This window comes from Eptatretus burgeri, chromosome 6 (genome assembly GCF_056783735.1).
Source record: "Eptatretus burgeri isolate ZD-2024b chromosome 6, Ebu_testis_v1, whole genome shotgun sequence".
NCBI classification, from domain to species: Eukaryota; Metazoa; Chordata; class Myxini; order Myxiniformes; family Myxinidae; genus Eptatretus; species Eptatretus burgeri.
This window is the reverse complement of record NC_140966.1, coordinates 101,929,165-101,947,317: the sequence shown is the minus strand read 5'-3', so window position 1 is coordinate 101,947,317 and position 18,153 is coordinate 101,929,165. Positions and strand designations below refer to the sequence as shown.

General features: G+C 45.9%; 1 protein-coding gene across 1 annotated transcript in view; it reads right to left on the bottom strand.

The window, feature by feature from the left end:
• Nucleotides 1–18,153, bottom strand: part of LOC147025474 (uncharacterized) — a 59,091-nt gene that overhangs the window by 21,043 nt on the left and 19,895 nt on the right. The window contains exons 7-10 of the mRNA XM_085886497.1: nt 14,839–14,896; nt 14,141–14,709; nt 11,922–12,332; nt 2,807–3,268 (exon numbers count right to left, since the gene is read on the bottom strand). Coding sequence (XP_085742623.1) covers nt 2,807–3,268; nt 11,922–12,332; nt 14,141–14,709; nt 14,839–14,896 — 1,500 coding nt within the window. The remainder of the gene's footprint in view (nt 1–2,806; nt 3,269–11,921; nt 12,333–14,140; nt 14,710–14,838; nt 14,897–18,153) is intronic.

Here is an 18,153-nt window from a genome sequence, read left to right as displayed (position 1 = left end):
CCACACGGAGGGTAGACCGGGCGGTCGCACCTCGCCGCAGGTCGACTTCGGACACGGGCCACTTAAGCGACCCGTTCCGTACTATCGGGATAACCGAGCGGTGTTATTCGTCGACCTCGACGGTTCGATTAATTATCGGGCGTATTCAGCCCACTACCAACCCTTTACGTGAAGCAAGATGAGGATTCAATGAGAGAAATGACGAAGCGAAGCGGGAAACAGTTCAACACAAAGCACATTTATTCGCGGCACACGGGAAGCACACATATACAATTCCACCAAATGCACACAGAAAAGAAAAACACAATGCAATTTACACAAAAAGCAAATGTAAAAGCGAAGACACAATGCAGAGCTAATACCGACTATCGAGCACACGGTAACACTTATACAATTTTACTTCACAGACGGCGCCGACAACACATACCCAAAACCAAGGAAAAGAATACCCTCAAGGATGAGGCGGGCCTGAGGCCGAGACCGGGTCGGCCTACCCGTCTGGTGATGAGACGCGGAGCGGCGATGGCACCCCAACCCCGCGGGCCTCGCGGGCAGTGTCTGGTAGGGGGTGGGAAAGGGGACCCCTTGGTCGCACTATCTCAGCGCGGGGAAAAACAGGAGGGGGTTGCTGATGCTCGGGGTATAGAGGATTTTTATTGCCCCGCGACGAGCATCTCCACCTCGGCCAGGTCGCGCTGTCGGCCTCCCTGGGGTGCAGCTCCCTGCACGACGCGAGCACCACCTCGTCTGCCCTCGCCGCCTCTCCACAGCTCCGTCCCCTCCGTTCCGACTCCAACGCACACGACGACCAGCTCCTTCTTGCCAGCTCCACCGCCCGCGAAGTCTTGACTCTCTGTTCCCTCTCGACTCTCCTACTCTCCCCCTCTCTGGACTGACGAACACGGTCGCTTTTTATCAGCCCCGTAGCTTCGCCCTCTCATCTTTGACCCCCTCCCTTCGACCTTTCACCTCGCTCCCCATTGGCCCGAGAAAAAGTGGGCGTGAATGCTTTTTGATCCATAAATTTGCATATATCGATCGCCCTCCAACGCCCTGGGGGCGGGGCCAATTCGCCCCTCGCTCACCGATTGGACGGCAAAAAGTGGGCGTGTGTCGTTTTTGATCCGTTTTTGAAGCACAAAATCCGTGATTTTGTACACGCTGTTCGGCGCACGCCCTGCACGAGTCCAACACCGGTACCCACAGGCGGCGCAAGAACGGTGGCGATGCGACGGTTGCGAGGTGTGACGTGAAGGTCGTGGCGGTTGTGGTGAAGCGGTGGTTGGTGGTGGTAACAATGGCGGTTGGTCCAAATTAAAGATAGTAAAAGAAAAACGGCTATCCTGAAGAGTCGCAGCACGCATAAATGACATGTATTCCCACTAGACAACGGGTTTGGGCCTAACTACACATGTACTTAACGAGATACCTCACCTAAGGGACCTGAATGGTGGTTTGCGAATTTGGTAACCACAACAATATATATATATATATATATATATATATATATATATATATATATATATATATATATATATATATATATATATATATATATATATATATATATTTTGCATCCATTCACAGCAGATGGTTCTACCATCAGTGAAAGGCATTGTCAGTGGATTTTGAAAAATCTGAACTCCACTGGTTCGTACACATGATCAGATTCGAGGAATTATTATTTTATTGAAAGAAGTCGTGAAGAAAAACAAAAACAAACAAGAAAAAGAGCAATCAGAGATTGCAGACCCTCTCCGGCACTTGCTTTGTGTGGTGTTTGTATAATTTTGTTACATAATTAAGAGACATAATTAGAACTGTCGCTTTAAAACTGCTGGCAGTGATGACCGGGTACCAAGACGTCCTGCTTTGATGCAACCTTGCTTTGATTGGACACCTGACCCTAACCCATGGCCTTTTTTTAATTATTCAATTTAATTCAGAATGGGATTAAAATTAATTCAATTTATATCAAATGGAAGACCAAATAGGTACAGTCATGCTATGGAGTCATCAGAAGGAACTTGAACAAGCAAAAAGCAAAGATGAAGTCATCAGGAGGAACCTGGATAGGATTTACATTTCAGCTGCAACTCCTCTACCCTCAAACCATAAATAGTTCTGGCTGCCAGACCATGCGTCTGATCAAATTGGAATTTAAAACATGTATTCAGCATCAATGCTGGATCATAATTGTCAAGTTTCAAGTCAATTGATTAAGTTGTTCCAGAGAAAACATTATTTAATATTTTCTTGAATCCAATATGAAGTGTGTGTGTGTGTGTGTGTGTGTGTGTGTGTGTGTGTGTGTGTGTGTGTGTGTGTGTGTGTGTGTGTGTGTGTGTGTGTGTGTGTGTGTGTGTGTGTGTGTGTGTGTGTGTGTGTGTGTGTGTGTGTGTGATCGGGACAAATTCAGAGCCAAAGTTCTGTGAAACTTCAGGTTCGTTTTCCTATTCACGTTCCGATTCGTGTTCAAAATATAACATTCAATTCAAATAAGTTCTTCCTTTATCATAAACTGATAAGATGGAAAGGGCCATGAACCAAGTGTTTCACCCCGCAGTGCGCTGCATGTGTGTGGGGTAAATATTGGAAGTGTTGAGTGTAATTTTATATAAATTACAAGGATATCTGTAAATAATGGAGAGGTGAACGTGCTTTATGGGATTGAACTGGAGGAATCATGAACAATGGATTCAGGTGGGAACACCAGCAAGGTCAATCCAAAATTTACATCTTCATCACTGGAGATTATTTCATAGTTTTGAGATTGTTAAAATGTTTGTAAAATGTGGTTTCTTACCTGGATGGTTGTTGCACTTTGGTGCTTCTTTTTCAAGATGTTTCTAACCATGTATCCTCTGTAACCTGCTTGAAGGATGATGGCTGCTTCTTTCTTGACAGGATAAACCAGGAAATTGCTCTTCATGCCACTTCTCTCATGTCCGTGGGAAGACACGACAACATCACAATGTGGAGATGGTTCCTTGTTGGATTCCAATCTCGTTTCACATGAAGCAGTGCCACCATCATGACCCAATCGAGGTCGAATGACTTTCCCCATCTGCACTCGGCGCTGGTCCTCAAGAGCTGAGTCTTGATGATACTTGGGGTTTAAACTTGGACTGCGAGAGCTCGACTTGCTGGAATGTACCTGGAAGCTTCGAGAACCTGATCGAGAGGAATTCACCTGAAAAGTAATGATGTTGTTCTCATCGTGGGTTTTCTTCAGATGGTTCCTCGTTCTGTATCCACGGTAGTTTGTCTGCAGCAAAAAGGGCAGCGTAAGTGATGGGAGAAGTTTCATTCAATCAATCACATTGGATAAGAATTTGGATTAACATCAGTTAATTGTTAAACTCATATATTTTGCAGCCATTCACAGCAGAGAGTTGAAGAATCAGGTGACAGACATTGCGGATCTATTCCTCACAAATCTAAACTTCATACACGTGAACTCATTACAGGAGTTGTTTTCATTTATAAAAGTTGGGCGATGATAAAAAGAGCACAACAAAACTAGAAGGGCACTCGCTGGACAGCATACCTCCACCATGTAATGCCTGATCCACGAGAACGTATCTGGCCCAACACATTTTTCTGACATCATGCTGTATGTCATTTTGGCCTAATCTCTCAAGGGTGAAGAAATACTTTGAAAATTAAATAATTCTCACATCCAAATCCAGATATGATCTTCACCAAAATCGAATCAACTCGTCGTGGTCACACATCCAACCTGTCCACCAAATTTCTTCCGAATACATAAACAACTTTTTGAAATATCATGCTCTATATCGTTTTGGCCCCGTCCCTCGACGGTGAAAAATCGCTTTAAAAATTCTAGAAGTCGGATCCGGATCTGGATCTTCAGCAAAATCTAATCAATTCGGCCTTGTCACACACCCAACGTTCTCATCAAATTTCATCCGGATCCGTCAACAACTTTTTGAGATTTCATGCACACAGTCAGAAAGGGGTGAAAATATAACCTCCTTCGGCTTCGGTGGCGGAGGTGAATATGGGAAACTGGAACAGCATTCGTACCATAGTTAATTGAACACGTTACTATTATGGCCCATATACCCGAATCATCCAGGCACCCTCTTATGTCACATACATTGTCATCTGTAACTTTATTGATTATTGGAATATTTAACATTAACCACTTTTGTGCACAATAAGGCTGAATTGCGTCAATGGAGGTGAATATGAAAAACAATTCAAACTACATTGTCCATGTCCAGCCGATCAAATGTATGAAGTTTCACTTTCGATCTGTTACACTGTTATGGAGAAGAAGGTTTTTATAAAGGCTTAAATTTTCAATGCAATATGGCCGCCAGACCACGTGATTGATGACATCATAAATTCACTTCTTCACGTTCATCATCAGGAGGGTCGTAGATCAGATACATGAAGTTTCAGATTTTTCGAATAAGGATTTTGATTCACGAAATTATGGCTGGAATTCCGCTTCACCAATGATGTCATTATTATTACCCAAAATACCCCAAGGGATTTTATAACTTTTATTTTGGGTAAATATTGTTGAGGTTTTTATAATGGTTAACACAGAGAACACATAACAAGGGGAGCAGGAGACGAGGGGCGGGCGGGAGAATTACAAAACAGTGGGGAACAGAGACATTCGGAGATCTGTGGATGGAGAGAGAAGGGGCGAGGTACATGGGGAGAGATGGGGCGCGGTACATGGGGGGGGAGATGGAGCGTGGTAAAAGGGGAGAGATGGGGCACGGTGCATGGGGAGAGATGGGGCGAGGAACATGGGGGGAGATGGGGCGCAGTGCATGGGGGGAGATGGGGCGCGGTGCATGGGGAGAGATGGGGCGCGGTACATGGGGAGAGACAGGGCGCGGTACATGGGGAGAGAAGGGGCGGAGAACATGGGGAGAGAAGGGGCGGGGAACATGGGGAGAGATGGGGCGGGGAACATGGGGAGAGATGGGGCGCGGTACAGGGGGAGAGATGGGGCACGGTACAGGGGGAGAGATGGGGCGCGGTACATGGGGAGAGATGGGGCGCGGTACATGGGGAGAGATGGGGCGCGGTACATGGGGAGAGATGGGGCGAGGAACATGGGGAGAGATGGGGCGCGGTACATGAAGAGAGATGGAGCGCAGTACATGGGGAGAGATGGGGCGCGGTACATGGGGAGAGAAGGGGCGCGGTACATGGGGAGAGATGGGGCATGGTACATTGGTAGAGATGGGGCGCGGTACATGAAGAGAGATGGGACACATTACATGGGGAGAGATGGGGCGGGGAACATTGGGAGAGATGGGGCGCGTTACATTGGGAGAGATGGGGCGCGGTACATGGGGAGAGATGGGGCGCGGTATATGGGGAGAGATGGGGCGTGGTACATGGGAAAAACAAGATGGTACTTCGGGGACTTTCAACAAGGAAAGCAGGGAATTTGAGGGCAGTGGGTATGGGGTGGATTAATAGGAGTAGAAAAGATCAAGGTTTTGGATGGGGAATGATATGAGATGGAGTTGAACAGCTGTTTTGAAGACCTGGAGGGAAGAGTGGGATTGAAGAGAGTGTGTGAGATTGTTCCACGTGTGGGGAAAAACAGAGGAATGCAAGAATGAAGGTGAGCAGTAATTCTTGATTTTGGCAGTTTCACCAGAAGGGGGGTTTTGGCAGACCTGCAGCACACTGTGGAAATATAGGGCGGAGTGGGGGGGGTAGAGCACAGACAGATCCAGGGGGGGGGCAAGACAGGAGAGGAGATGATAGAAGACAGAAGGACCACCAAATTGCCTGTGGTGAGAGAGTGAGAGACCCAAAGACTCAGCTTCATCACGGTGGACACCAAAGATCGGAAATGTCTTGGTTTCCACACCGTGAAGCAGAATGAGGTGTGTGACAGGAACACCACCCCAAATGGAGAGCAGTACTCCATGAAGCTGTGGATGAAAGCGTTGTTTGTGATCAGGAGCTCAGGTGTGCCAAAGCAGGACTTTGCATGATGGAGGATGCCCAGTCAACGACTGGCTTTGGAGGCCAGGTTGGAAATGTGGCTTTCCCAGGAAAGATCATGATAGATCGTGAGGCCCAAAAGCTTGAAGGAAAGGACTTCTTCAAGGGGATTGTTGACTAAGTAGATGGGTGGGTTTTCCAGACGGTCCTTTCGGAGAGACAAAGTGAGAGTGTGAGATTTGTCATGAATGAAAGACATGTTCTAAGTGTTTGACCAGCTTGTGATTTTATCCAGATCTGCAGAGAGTGAAGAGGCTGCTGCCTTCTGACCAGAGGGATGAGAGACGCCACAGCTGAGTGTAGTCATCAGCAAATAGCTAAAGAAGATTTTCCAGAGAATTGGAGAGATCATCGATGAAAACCAGAAAAAGCACAGGGCCCAGAAAACTGCCTTGAGGATCTCCAGCCTGGACAGGAAGAGGACATGAGAGAGAGCCATTAAGAGCCACGCATCTACTGTAACAGAAGGGGAAGTCTGTGAGCCTTGAGTGGAGATTGCCTTGGATACCAGAAGAGGAGAGTTTTGTGAGCAGTGCAGGATGACAGGCCATATTGAAAGCTCATGATATGTCTCTGGAGCTGATTCTGATCTCATGTCTGCCATTAAGGACTTCCATACATTGTTAGGAAAGCAGAAGCCGCATGTCATGTCCAGGGTAGCGTGACCTGGCGTGAATCCAAATTGAGGATAGAAAATCAAGCCATTGGAGAAGAGGAAGGATTTAATGTCGGAAACAATGATTCATTCCATGACTTTGCTGGTGATTGGGAGCAGGCTGATTGATGTGCAGTTGGAGTCATCAGAAGTAACCCGAACAAGCAAAAAGCAAAGATGAAGTCATCAGGAGGAACCTGGATAGGATTTACATTTCAGCTGCAACTCCTCCACCCTCAAACCATAAACAGTTCTGGCTGCCAGACCATGTGTCTGATCAAATTGGAATTTAAAACTTGTATTCCCCATCAATGCTGGATCATAATTCATTAAGTGGTTCCAGAGAAAACATTATTTAATATTTTCTTGAATCCAATATAAAGACTGTATGTGCGTGCGTGCGTGTGTGCGTGTGTGTCCTCCAAAACTATAAAACCTCGTAGCCTGACACTTTGCAAGCATACTAAGAAAACTCCAAAGAAGTACAAGAGTGAAAAATAGGTACTTGGTTTAATTAAAACACCCCATTTGAAGATAATTAATGGCCTTTTTAATTATATCATTCATCAGGCGATCCTCGGCCACCTCGCCGTCTGAAGTCTTAAGGCGTTTCCTGGGTAACCTCGCTGGGGTCTGAAGCCGCCATGTTTTTTGGCCTGGATGTAAGCCCCAGATTTGAAAGTATCAGCAGTTCCAACTCCCCCCAAAAATGTTGATTTGTCCGATTTGGACATTGCACGGACATTTCCGGGTGCATTGTTGTGTTGAGGGCAATTGGTAATTGCTTGCCAAGCCAGGCGTTCCGTTTGAGTGCTTCAGCCACTTACCGAGCTGTACAGTCGACAGTTACAAGGTGCAGGGACGTTTACAGCACACACTGACGTGGTAAATATGGGTAGATTTGGATCTGTACAGACTCTCCGCAGGTGTGTGGACATACGATGACTGTTACAGGTGCCGTTGTGATAAAGTTTCATCCCGTATCTTATGGAGGTTCCATCAGGTTTTCCTTTGTCCTCGTGACTGTTTCTAAAGCATTTGGTTTTCGGATTTGCTTTACAAAGGTTATATGTTTCCCTTTGTCAATTTCAAAGGAAAATATACTTCATCACGCCCAATTTCAAAGCCGTTTGCCATATTTAAGTGTTTCCTAAATTACCGAGCCAATTTTTTTCCACCCATCACACGCATCTGTTTAAAAAGAACAATGTTTGTGAAGATATCCCTGAAACATCGATATAAATGTAACGTTGTTTTTCAGTGAAAGCTACTCAAGGTTTTGTGTGTATACGCGTATGTGGGAGTTGCTGTTGTTGCCTGCTATCTCCACATGTAGGTTGGGTTCATCAGGAGGTGAAACAGAGATGTATTCGGTCTCACACACACACACACACACAGAGAGAGAGAGACAGAGACAGAGACAGAGACACAGAGAGAGTCGTTGATTGGTATCTACATATGCGAGTTTCAGGATGTGGAATGGAGTCCTCCCAGGGCGGGCTCAAAGTATCCACCTTCATTTTGTTCAGGGATCACGATTCATGGTCCAAAGTGTGAAGTTTTGTGCCGAGGCTCTTTTTAGGATCATCACTGAGCCCCGGACAGCTTCCAACTGTCGTTTTTTTATATAATATTCCCAGGGATGGTTTTTAGCTCACCTGTAAAGTCGTTCCGGGGAGTTTTTGAGATAGCGCGTCGTCCATCCGTCCACAAATACTTGCAACTTCCTCTCAGAAACTACACATTATTTCAATGAAATTTGACCACAACCTTCATCACCCATGATGGCACAAAAAGGGGATCTGAAGGGGGTGACGGAGCCTCTGACTGTCCCTACTCACCTCACGGCTCGACGACGTCTTGGAATCCCATGGATTTGACCTCGATTTGGCCTGCTCTGGTGAACAGGCCAGGCCTGGACTTGTATGCTGGACCTTGTGAAAAGCCAGCTGGAGCATACCACCGTGGATCTTTCGCTGTGGTGCAGTCGACCTCACGGGGTCTGAACGCACCGAGGCTGCGTGCGTGAGGGCTGCGACACATGGACGAGTGCCATTTTGCTACGCGGCATGTTTGAGCTTGGGCGCTCGAATCCGTAAACATTGCCTTGTCACAAGCCACATTCTTGCCTTTGACACCTTCATCTCGTCCAGGAAACATCACCAAGTATTCTGTGTCTTGTCTGCATGCTGTCCATGTCTTGACTGCATGTTGTTTAAGGTTTATCTCGTTAGATTTCCCTTCAAAACCCGTAATCCGTTGCTCCCGAGTTAAGAACGGGTTATAGATTAATTATAACATTGTCGTGAATGCTTTGCTTGTGTTGTTTCCCCGATGTGTCCCCCAATAAATCTGGCTGATTCGTATGAAGTTGCCGCTTTGAATTAATTCGTGCCGCGCCGAGGAACGATCTGCTCGATTTGGATATAAAAACCCAAATGGTGACAGACTGGCAGAATTCGCTCGGTCTCTGACAAAACCAGTCTGTAACCGGGGTCTATTTCACCAACTGGTAAGGTCCAGGGGTACGTTGGTATCGCGATTCGAGACGCGTGACCCGAGGCCTGTGCCGAACCAGCCGGCGTTATAACCCCGGAGACGGCGGTGGTTAGGGTGGCGCCAAATCTGTAATATTTGGTTGTCGAGAGTCGGGTGCGAAAACCTAAACTGGTTACGGACAGTGATTGACGCCATCGTCCGAAGCCCCCCTACCGCTGAATCCTCAACAATACCAGACAAAAAGCAAAAACTACAAATACTCTTGGAGTTTTAGGACTTTTAAGATTAATTGGTCCTAATGAACTTCATACTCATTATCTTTCCTCTTGGCCAAAAATTCAGAAAAAACGCTCAGGCAAGCTGTAGACATTATTCCATAGAACCATTATAACAAACCAGAATCAAAAACTATGAACAGTCTACGAGTTTTAGGACTTTGAAGATTAATTGATTGGACTAATTAACGAAGTCAATTGGTGACAAATATGAAATTTTATTGTGGGAGGTTCTGCGGCATCTCCCCAAGTATCATCCCTCCGAGTTTCAAGTCATTCTGACCACAGGTTGCAGAATAATGATCGAAAGATTGATTGTGGACAGGCGGATGGACGGACTGAATGACGGATCGATGGGCATGGACCCCCATTTTATAAGTCACTTCCTTTGGAACTGACCAAAGAATTGGGGTCTCAGGGGTTCCACAGAGGGGAGCGGAGTTGCCCAACCAAAATATGTATTTGCTTTCTTTTCTGAAGCCACACACACAATTTCGATGAAACTTGACCACAATCTTTATTACCCGTGATGTACCAAGGTTTGTTCACAGCATTAAAAAAACATGTCCATAGGTATTTACTTTCTTCTCCGTTATAGATTTTGTGGGTCATCCATGCTGACCAGTGGTTGCCTGGTTATCTTATCCAGCCACTACCAGGTGAGCGCCCAGGGGTACTGCCCCGATGTTTAATATCTCTGTGAGGATTTTTGTCATCATTCCTGGAGGTCCAGCTATCACTGGGGCAACTTTGGCATTATTCAGCTTCCAGGATATTCTCAGTTCATTCTTGAGGTCTTGGTGTTTGGTCATTATCTTGATTTCTGCATCGTTTAGTCCAAAATCACTGCTGTTATATTAACACTTCATTAAGCAATGCCTTCTTCTCTATTTCTTTGTCCCTACATATGATAGCTGATCGCAACGCTTTGTTTTTGATGTTCACGCTTGTTGAGATCATTAGGTCATATGTGAGCGGTAGGTACTTCCATGTTTGCAGTGATTACTTTTTGGTTCTTGTTCCCACAAATTTTCTGGAACTGGGATATCAAAGTTTTTGCAAACATGCCAGCAGATTGCTTTACAAACTTTGTTGTGACGTTATGTGTACAGCTGTTCTGACATGAGTTTGTTTTTGTGTGTTTGGTCATTAAGCAAAACATATAATTCTCTTTACTAACCACACGTCCACCCCTCACCTTTCTCTATTCTTTATTTTTCTCATATATCTCTCTATCTCCCCCCCCCCACCCCCCTTATTCTCCTCGCATCCATCCCTCCTCGATACAGGAACGTTTGGTGATGCATAGCTCTCCCCACCTCCCCCACCCCCTTTTCTCGCTCTTCCCCCTTCCGAGCTTCCACTCCCTCCTGCCTCCTCTCTCTCCCCTCCCTCTCTTCCTCTCTCTTCCTTCCCTCCCTCTCTCAACCCCTCAATACCACCTGTCAGCGAAGCGATGGATTGTACATGCTAGTCATCAATAAAACATCCCACATGAGTAGTCGCGTCTCAATCCGACAAGTAGTTGAGGAGAAAAACATGAAATTTCTGTGGGGACAAAGACAGACAGACAGACAGACAAATGGACCCAAATACAATACACTCTCCTTTGGCGAGGGTAAATATCTAAAACGATTATTGTAGGAGAGAAATGAAAGATTTATTCATCAAAACCAACAGTGAAATGTTTGGCATTCCCATCTGAACCAAACAGTAAACTGTTTGGCATTCCCATCTGAACCCAAGGCTCATGATGTGAGAAACGCAGATTCAAATCCATACACAATGTTGGTTTGTTCCTGGTCTGATGAACATCCGCATAATTCAGGGAAAGGGACTCCGGTGTGTTATCATGTGATGGAAGGCGGCTTGGTTGATGGTGGAGCAGGAAATATCAAATGGAATTGTTCAAGAAAGGTGGAAAAAGACTTGAGGTGAAATGTGAAAAAGGCGAGAGATGAAAAAGGTGAGAGATGAAAGAAGTGAGAGATGTGAAAAAGGTGAGGGGTATTAAAAAAAATCTCTTCTAATCTCCGTGTCTTGTGAAGCGTCGAGTGGTTATGCACACACAAGGAGGATGATTTGGAGGTCGGCACTCATCAGATCAATAGCGAAGGTGACGATCAGGTGAAACTGATTCAACAATTAAACAAATAAACGGTTCCAACAGTTTTCTCCATCTCTTGAGGAACAGTGATGGGCAGCGAGGTGAGCACTTGAAGCACTCTCCCAGACTCGCTGTCCTCACCCCGTCCCTCGTCGATCTGCCACTTAAGACCCTTGGCCCCGGGTACCACACACCCTCACGACACCACTGAGTGAGATGAATGTGTTTTATGGGATTGAACTTGAGGAATCATGAACAAGGGATTCACATTGGAACACCAGTGAGGTCAATCCAAAATTTTACATCTTCAGCCCTGCAGATTATTTCATAGTTTAGAGATTGTTATAATGTTTTATAAAATGTGGTTTCTTACCTGGATCGTCGTTGCACTTTGTTGCTTCTGTTTCAAATCATTCCTGACCAGGTATCCTCTGTAACCCGCTTGGATGGTGATGACCGCCTGTTCCTTGGCAGGGTCCACCAGGAAGTTACTCTTCACTCCACTTCTCTCAAGGCCAAAGTGAAACACGACATCGTAATAACGTGCAGATGTTATGGGGGAAGTTTTTAACATCATCCCGCACGATTCACCTTGATCGTTGAGAGATCTAGCTCGACTCAAATCCGAATCCTCTTTGGCTTTGGAGGTGTAACGTGATTCCTCCTGCAAATGGAAGACCGGAATTCCGACCTCTGAACAAAAGTCCCCATCGATGTACTGAGTGGTTAACGTATTATTTCCACTCTGTGTATTCTGCAGGTTCTTCCTCGTCTTCTTCCTCGCCTGCAGAGAGAAAAAATGAGTTAATTTATTGCAGAAATCTCATTCACACAGAAACCATGAATGAGGGAACGGAGAATAAAAGTGGATCATGCACGGTGACGAGGGAATTGAACTTTTACCGAGTAATAAAATCCGATAACAAATCAACGTTTGAATCTCAAGGTAATACATGTATTATACATCCTTTAACACCATTTGAAGGCTGGCAACTTGGCCGAGAGGTGTGCACATGCGACTCGGAGCAATCTAGAGTGGGTTTGAATCATGACACAGCTATAAACTGTTTTGCTGGTGTTTTGCAGTCATGGCGAGATATCAAAGGGAGTGCCTTCCCTTGGGTAGAAGTTAAGCTGGTTGTCCCATCCACCAGCATTCGTTGGTGGACGATAAAGATCCCATGATGTATTCCATGAAGACGAAGCGAGTTATCGCCGGCACTCTGAACAAATGACAAAATCCTGCCTTGACCGTGTGTAGTGAGTGAGTGGGCTCGACTGTTTGGAGGTTCCTCGACACTGGGTAACACTGCTTACTATCTGGGCTCCAGACTCCTGAGTGTAGACTTGACAGTGTAGTTGCTGTCTGGGCAGCAGCACTTGAACTATCCACAAATTGATCAGCAAGTTTGCACGTTTCAGGTGAATCACCTTCTTCGCATTGGAAAGGGCAACATCAGGTGATTGTCGAGTCATCTGAAATTATGTTTTTTTCAGTCACGAGAAGTATTGTCATTGTGCGTGACATTAGGAAGAAGTTTTAAATATTCTCACCATCATCAGATTGCTCCGTAATTTTGTTCAAAGTTCCTTTTTGATGAAGTGAAAATCCAAGTCCAACCATTGAAATAGTGCAAGTCCGAGCAGGCTATTCTCCATCACCGATGGTACCACATCACATATGACACTCCTTCTCGAAAGAGGTGTTATGTGGGAAAATGAAACAAAGAAATATTGTATCAAAGGACTCAAACTGCACGACACCAAAACAGCAATGAGAGTCAGCTGTAACTCGACAGGGACACAGACATGTCAGGACACCAATTAAATCGTCTGCAGTGCCGGAGGTTTAAATTTTGGATTCCCCTGATTGGTGCTCCCACAATCTCACCTGAGTTTGGGTGACGTGCCATCACTTCCAAGGATAATCTGGGTACAACAGCATCGCCTTTCTCACCACACTCAGCGGGGAATTTCCCGAAGAGGAATTTCCTCCTCACTCTCGATGCCAATCTCTGGGGCTTGTCTGTGTTCAACCCTCGTAAATACTGAACACCAAGTGAGGAGGCAGTAAGTACTATTTTTAATTTATTCAGGACGAGTCAACTGGGGTTTGAACCGCTGAGCTCCCAGACTTGGACTGTGACACCAATTACACCAATTGAGATTCAAATCCTAACTCGATCTGCTAATCCTCCTGTTAAATTTTTCTGTACAATTCTGTGTTTCCATTTCCTTTGTTCAAATCCTCGACACCATCTGAGGTTCTTCAAGCTCAGAATGAGTGGGTCATTGTCAATTTGCACAAGTCAAGGATCTCAGGGACCATCGGTGATGTCAGAATCTTCATAGAGCTTGTATTCAATCATGTGATCCAGGATGTGAGAAGACAACAATGTACTTAAACCTGAATTCCATGGACGGTCGTACACAATGGGCAAATCACCATTCCGTACGACTTGAACTTGTAACCCCAACTTACTGATCCGTGTTCTCAAACAAACCCATCCCAAAATGTAAACCTGGTGTATTTCTCCCCATCTCATAGCTTGATGGTTCGTGAAAATGAAATGTAGGAAGTGCTGCTCTTACCTGGATAGTTGTGGCACTTTCGTGCTGTTTTTGTAAGTCATTCCCCATGACGAGGCCTTTGTACGATGCTTCAACAGCACCGACTTCACCGTTGTTTGCAGAACCTCGCAAGACGCTCTTGTTCATCCTTGTTCCACACCAGTTGTTGGTCACGTGATAAACCATGATCGGGCTGACAGCATTTACCAGCGCGACTTCTCTACTGAACTCGGAATATGCATTTTTAAGCAAGTCTCTCACTTGGGATTGAAAATCTTCATTCTCTTTCCCTCCATTCATGATTGTTCGAGCATTTCCTTGATGCGAGTGTTTCACCGATTTGTGTGGAGATATCGGCGACACTCGTTCGTTCAACCTCTTGCCAGACTGGTGACAATAACTCTGGTTAAGGTTATATAATTGGGATAGCCCAAGAGACGGAGTGTTTGCCCTGTGATTCCAGGGTCCCTTGTCGTTCTGCTGCTTGTGAAGTTCTCCACGTGGGCAGAAACAACGGCACGGTTTAACAATCTGCTGGTTTCTGCGACATGGTTGAACACGCTGTCGCAGATTCATCAAGGCATGGTGGTCTGTTTGGGAGAGGTGAGGGTGAGGGGTGGGGGTACATTGCTGTGTTACTGAGATAAACATTATTGTAATTATCATCTTTCATGGTAAGTGACTGAAATTCCAAGTCAATTACAGGAGGGTTAACTTACTGTAGGTTTGATTCCAACAGCTCCTCTCTTCACGAAACTTCTTGAAAGCAAGTAATGTCTGCAAGACACATAACAGCAACAACAATACAAGAGCTATCGTGTGCAGCCTGTGGCTGCCGGTTGCATCATTCTGGGGGTGTGGATGTGCCGGTGATGCGAGGCCCTCTATCACCAGCACACTGGTACTCATTTCGCTGATGTCAGAAGGATGACAGGCTGAGTCAACCCCACCTTGTGTTAATTCAACAGAAAAAGGGGCTCAAACTCAAGACCCTTTGACCTTAAGCCAGCCACATCAACCGTTAAGTCAACACCAGGCTTACAACAATACAATTTAAAACGATGATCCTCACTTCCTGTGATTTCCTTCAAATATCGAAAGGTTGGAGCAAGTTAGCATCATGAACCTTGTGAAGGGCTCAGGCTTCAGTCCTATGGTGTCAGCCATTGGGCCAGTGCAACTGGAATCTTTCCGAACTATATAACCAAGACGTATTATATATGCACATGTGGGCATGTTTTTGCTTCAAACCCAGGGTTATTATTTTTCAAGGGTGATCGAGGGAGCAGTCTGTTGCCTATACACTGCCCAAATAAGGATGTGGTATTCTCTCGAGCAAGGACTTTACCCGAGAGGTTCCATATGAGTTATCTGTATATTAAAGTAGCCAGATTTCTCCGTCTGTCCTTATGTCGAACACACTTTTGCTGGGACATCATGACGACGTTACCTCCACTGCTTACCTCGGCTTCCACAAACCAACATGGCATCCTAACATCCGGAACTTAACCAGTCTCATTCCTTCACTGACGGCATTTTAACACCGTAACCCATATATAGTGCCGATAGAAAGTGAACACCGCTGACGGCAGTTTAACACCATAGCCCATATACATATACAGCGCCTATAGAAAGTGAACACCCCCATAAAAAAAAATTTCACCTTTTGTTACCTTGTCACCTGGAATTAAATTACATTAAATCAGACTTCTTCTTCTTCTTCTTCTTTCGGCTGCTCCCGTTAGGGGTCGCCACAGCGGATCATCCGTATGATCCGCATAGTGATTTGGCACATGTTTTACGCCGGATGCCCTTCCTGACACAACCCTGGTCGCCTCTTACGACACAGGGATATGGTACACCTATTTTAACCGGGGTATACACCGGCCCAGTATACTGGTACTCATTTCGCCGACCTCGGAAGGATGACAGGCTGAGTCAACCCCCTGGTGTATTAATTCAGTGGCCCAACGGGGCTTGAACTCAGGACCTTTTGGATCCCAAGCCGCTGCCCTAACCACTGCGCCAACACACCAGGCTAACATTAAATCAGACTTATTCCACCTTTATTTACACACCTTAACCCACAACTTCCAAATGAAAAACAAATTCGACAAATTTCAGAAAATTAATTAAAAATACAAAACTAGAATATCTTGGTTGGTTAAGTGTTCACCTTCCTGAGATAATACTTGGTGGAAGCACCTTTCACAGTAATTACAGCTGTGAGTCTGTTGGGATAGGCCTCTACTAACTTTGCACACCTTGATTGGGCAAAATTTGCCCATTCTTCTGTGCAAAACTGTTCATGCTCAGTCAAGTTGCGTGGGGGGCAAAGATGGACAGCAATCTTCACGTCATGCCACAGATTTTCGATTGGATTTTGGTCAGGGCTCTGACTGGGACACTCGGGACATTTGTTATCTGCAACATCGAAGATTTTTCAACTATATTGATCAGTCAATTTTGTTATTCTGTCAGTTTGGCTGATATTTGCCAACACGTCACAATTTTAAAATAATCTTCACGAAACCACCACGTGATGGAGTTTGTCATAAGAAAGAAGCCAATTGTTTTTGAGGTCAAATGGTCAACATCGGCCAAAGGTCAACAACTTTGGTGAGGCTTCCAAATTCCTCATTTCATTCGATTGATTTGAAATTTGAGGATTTATATTTCATGTTAATGAATTCAACTGGCTAATTATTGTTACAAATCTGGCAGCCATTTGCACACAAACAGACAGCAGTCCCCGCAGTTCAGTTATTTCGTTAAGTACATGTGTATCATGAGAATCCATCCCCTGTGTCCAAAGGGAATTTCATGTGTGCGCTGCAGGTATATTTTTTAGTTAAGTTTTTATTATAACAACAACATCTTCCTTCGCTCCTGCCACCATCGGCCTTCCTCATGCGCATGCTTGCCGAGCACAGACGTGGGCGGGGCTTCCATCGCCTCAGATCCGAGCCCTGCTCCAAAAAAGGGCATGGAGTGTTTCCTCTGCCCAATGAGCCAAGGACGAGCATCGCACGCGCGCCCCAGCCAATGAGAAGCCAGAACGCCCAGAAACAAGAGGAGAGTAGAGCAGTCAGTGTGGTCATTGCTCTTGGTGGGGCCGTCGTCGTCAGCGGTCGTGGTCTGCGGTCTTTTGCGGGGATCCTCGTGGTGGTGATGGTCGAGCAGCCAGGATCGTGGGCTCGTGGGTTCGAGTCCCACCGTGGTGGGTTGGAGTCGGTGTGACCGCACGAGGCGGAAAGGTACCCGGCCAGGCTCTGTTCCCCCAGCTGAACTATCCTCCTCGGCTGGAGGACTGGATAAAGACCCGACGGGGTCCATTTCTTTTGTGTGTGTGTGTGTGTGTGTGTGTGTGTGTGTGTGTGTGTGTGTGTATGTGTGTGTGTGTGTGTGTGTGTGTGTGTGTGTGTGTGTGTGTGTGTGTGTGTGTGTGTGTGTGTGTGTGTGTGTGTGTGTGTGTCTGAGTGGGCCCTGTCTTCAAGTAGAATTGCTTAAGTGTTTTCTTTTCATTGTACATTGCATTTTATTCGTGATTAAGTTTGCTCTGTGTCTCCCTCCCTTATAAATGAACCCTCTTGTTAAATATTCCAGTTCGTTGCCCGTGTTGTCTTCCATTGACCCAGCACGGTTCGTGCTTGAGAACCAGTAAGCCGATTGGGCTGTAAGTTGTCGTTTGGACCGACTGACTTTGGTAATTCCGCTCGGTTACACCGGACTGAGATCGCGAGAGCGACCCGGTTTGACAGAGTCCGTCGAGGGTGTGACTTCCCCGGTAATTTGACGACGTGGGAAGTTAGGTATGTTGAAATTTGGCTATTAAACCTACCCCATGGCGTCAGAGAATTTGCGAGCACGGTCCTTAAGTAACTCGTGACCTTCGGAGTTGTCCGAGTCACAAGCTAAATTTCAGGTGTTCGGTGGGAGACGGCTCTACTGCTCCACCTGGCGGCCGTTCCTCGCCACCGACCCCCCGGCCCACAACATTATTGAGGTCAACATCGAGCAAATGGTCAACAAAG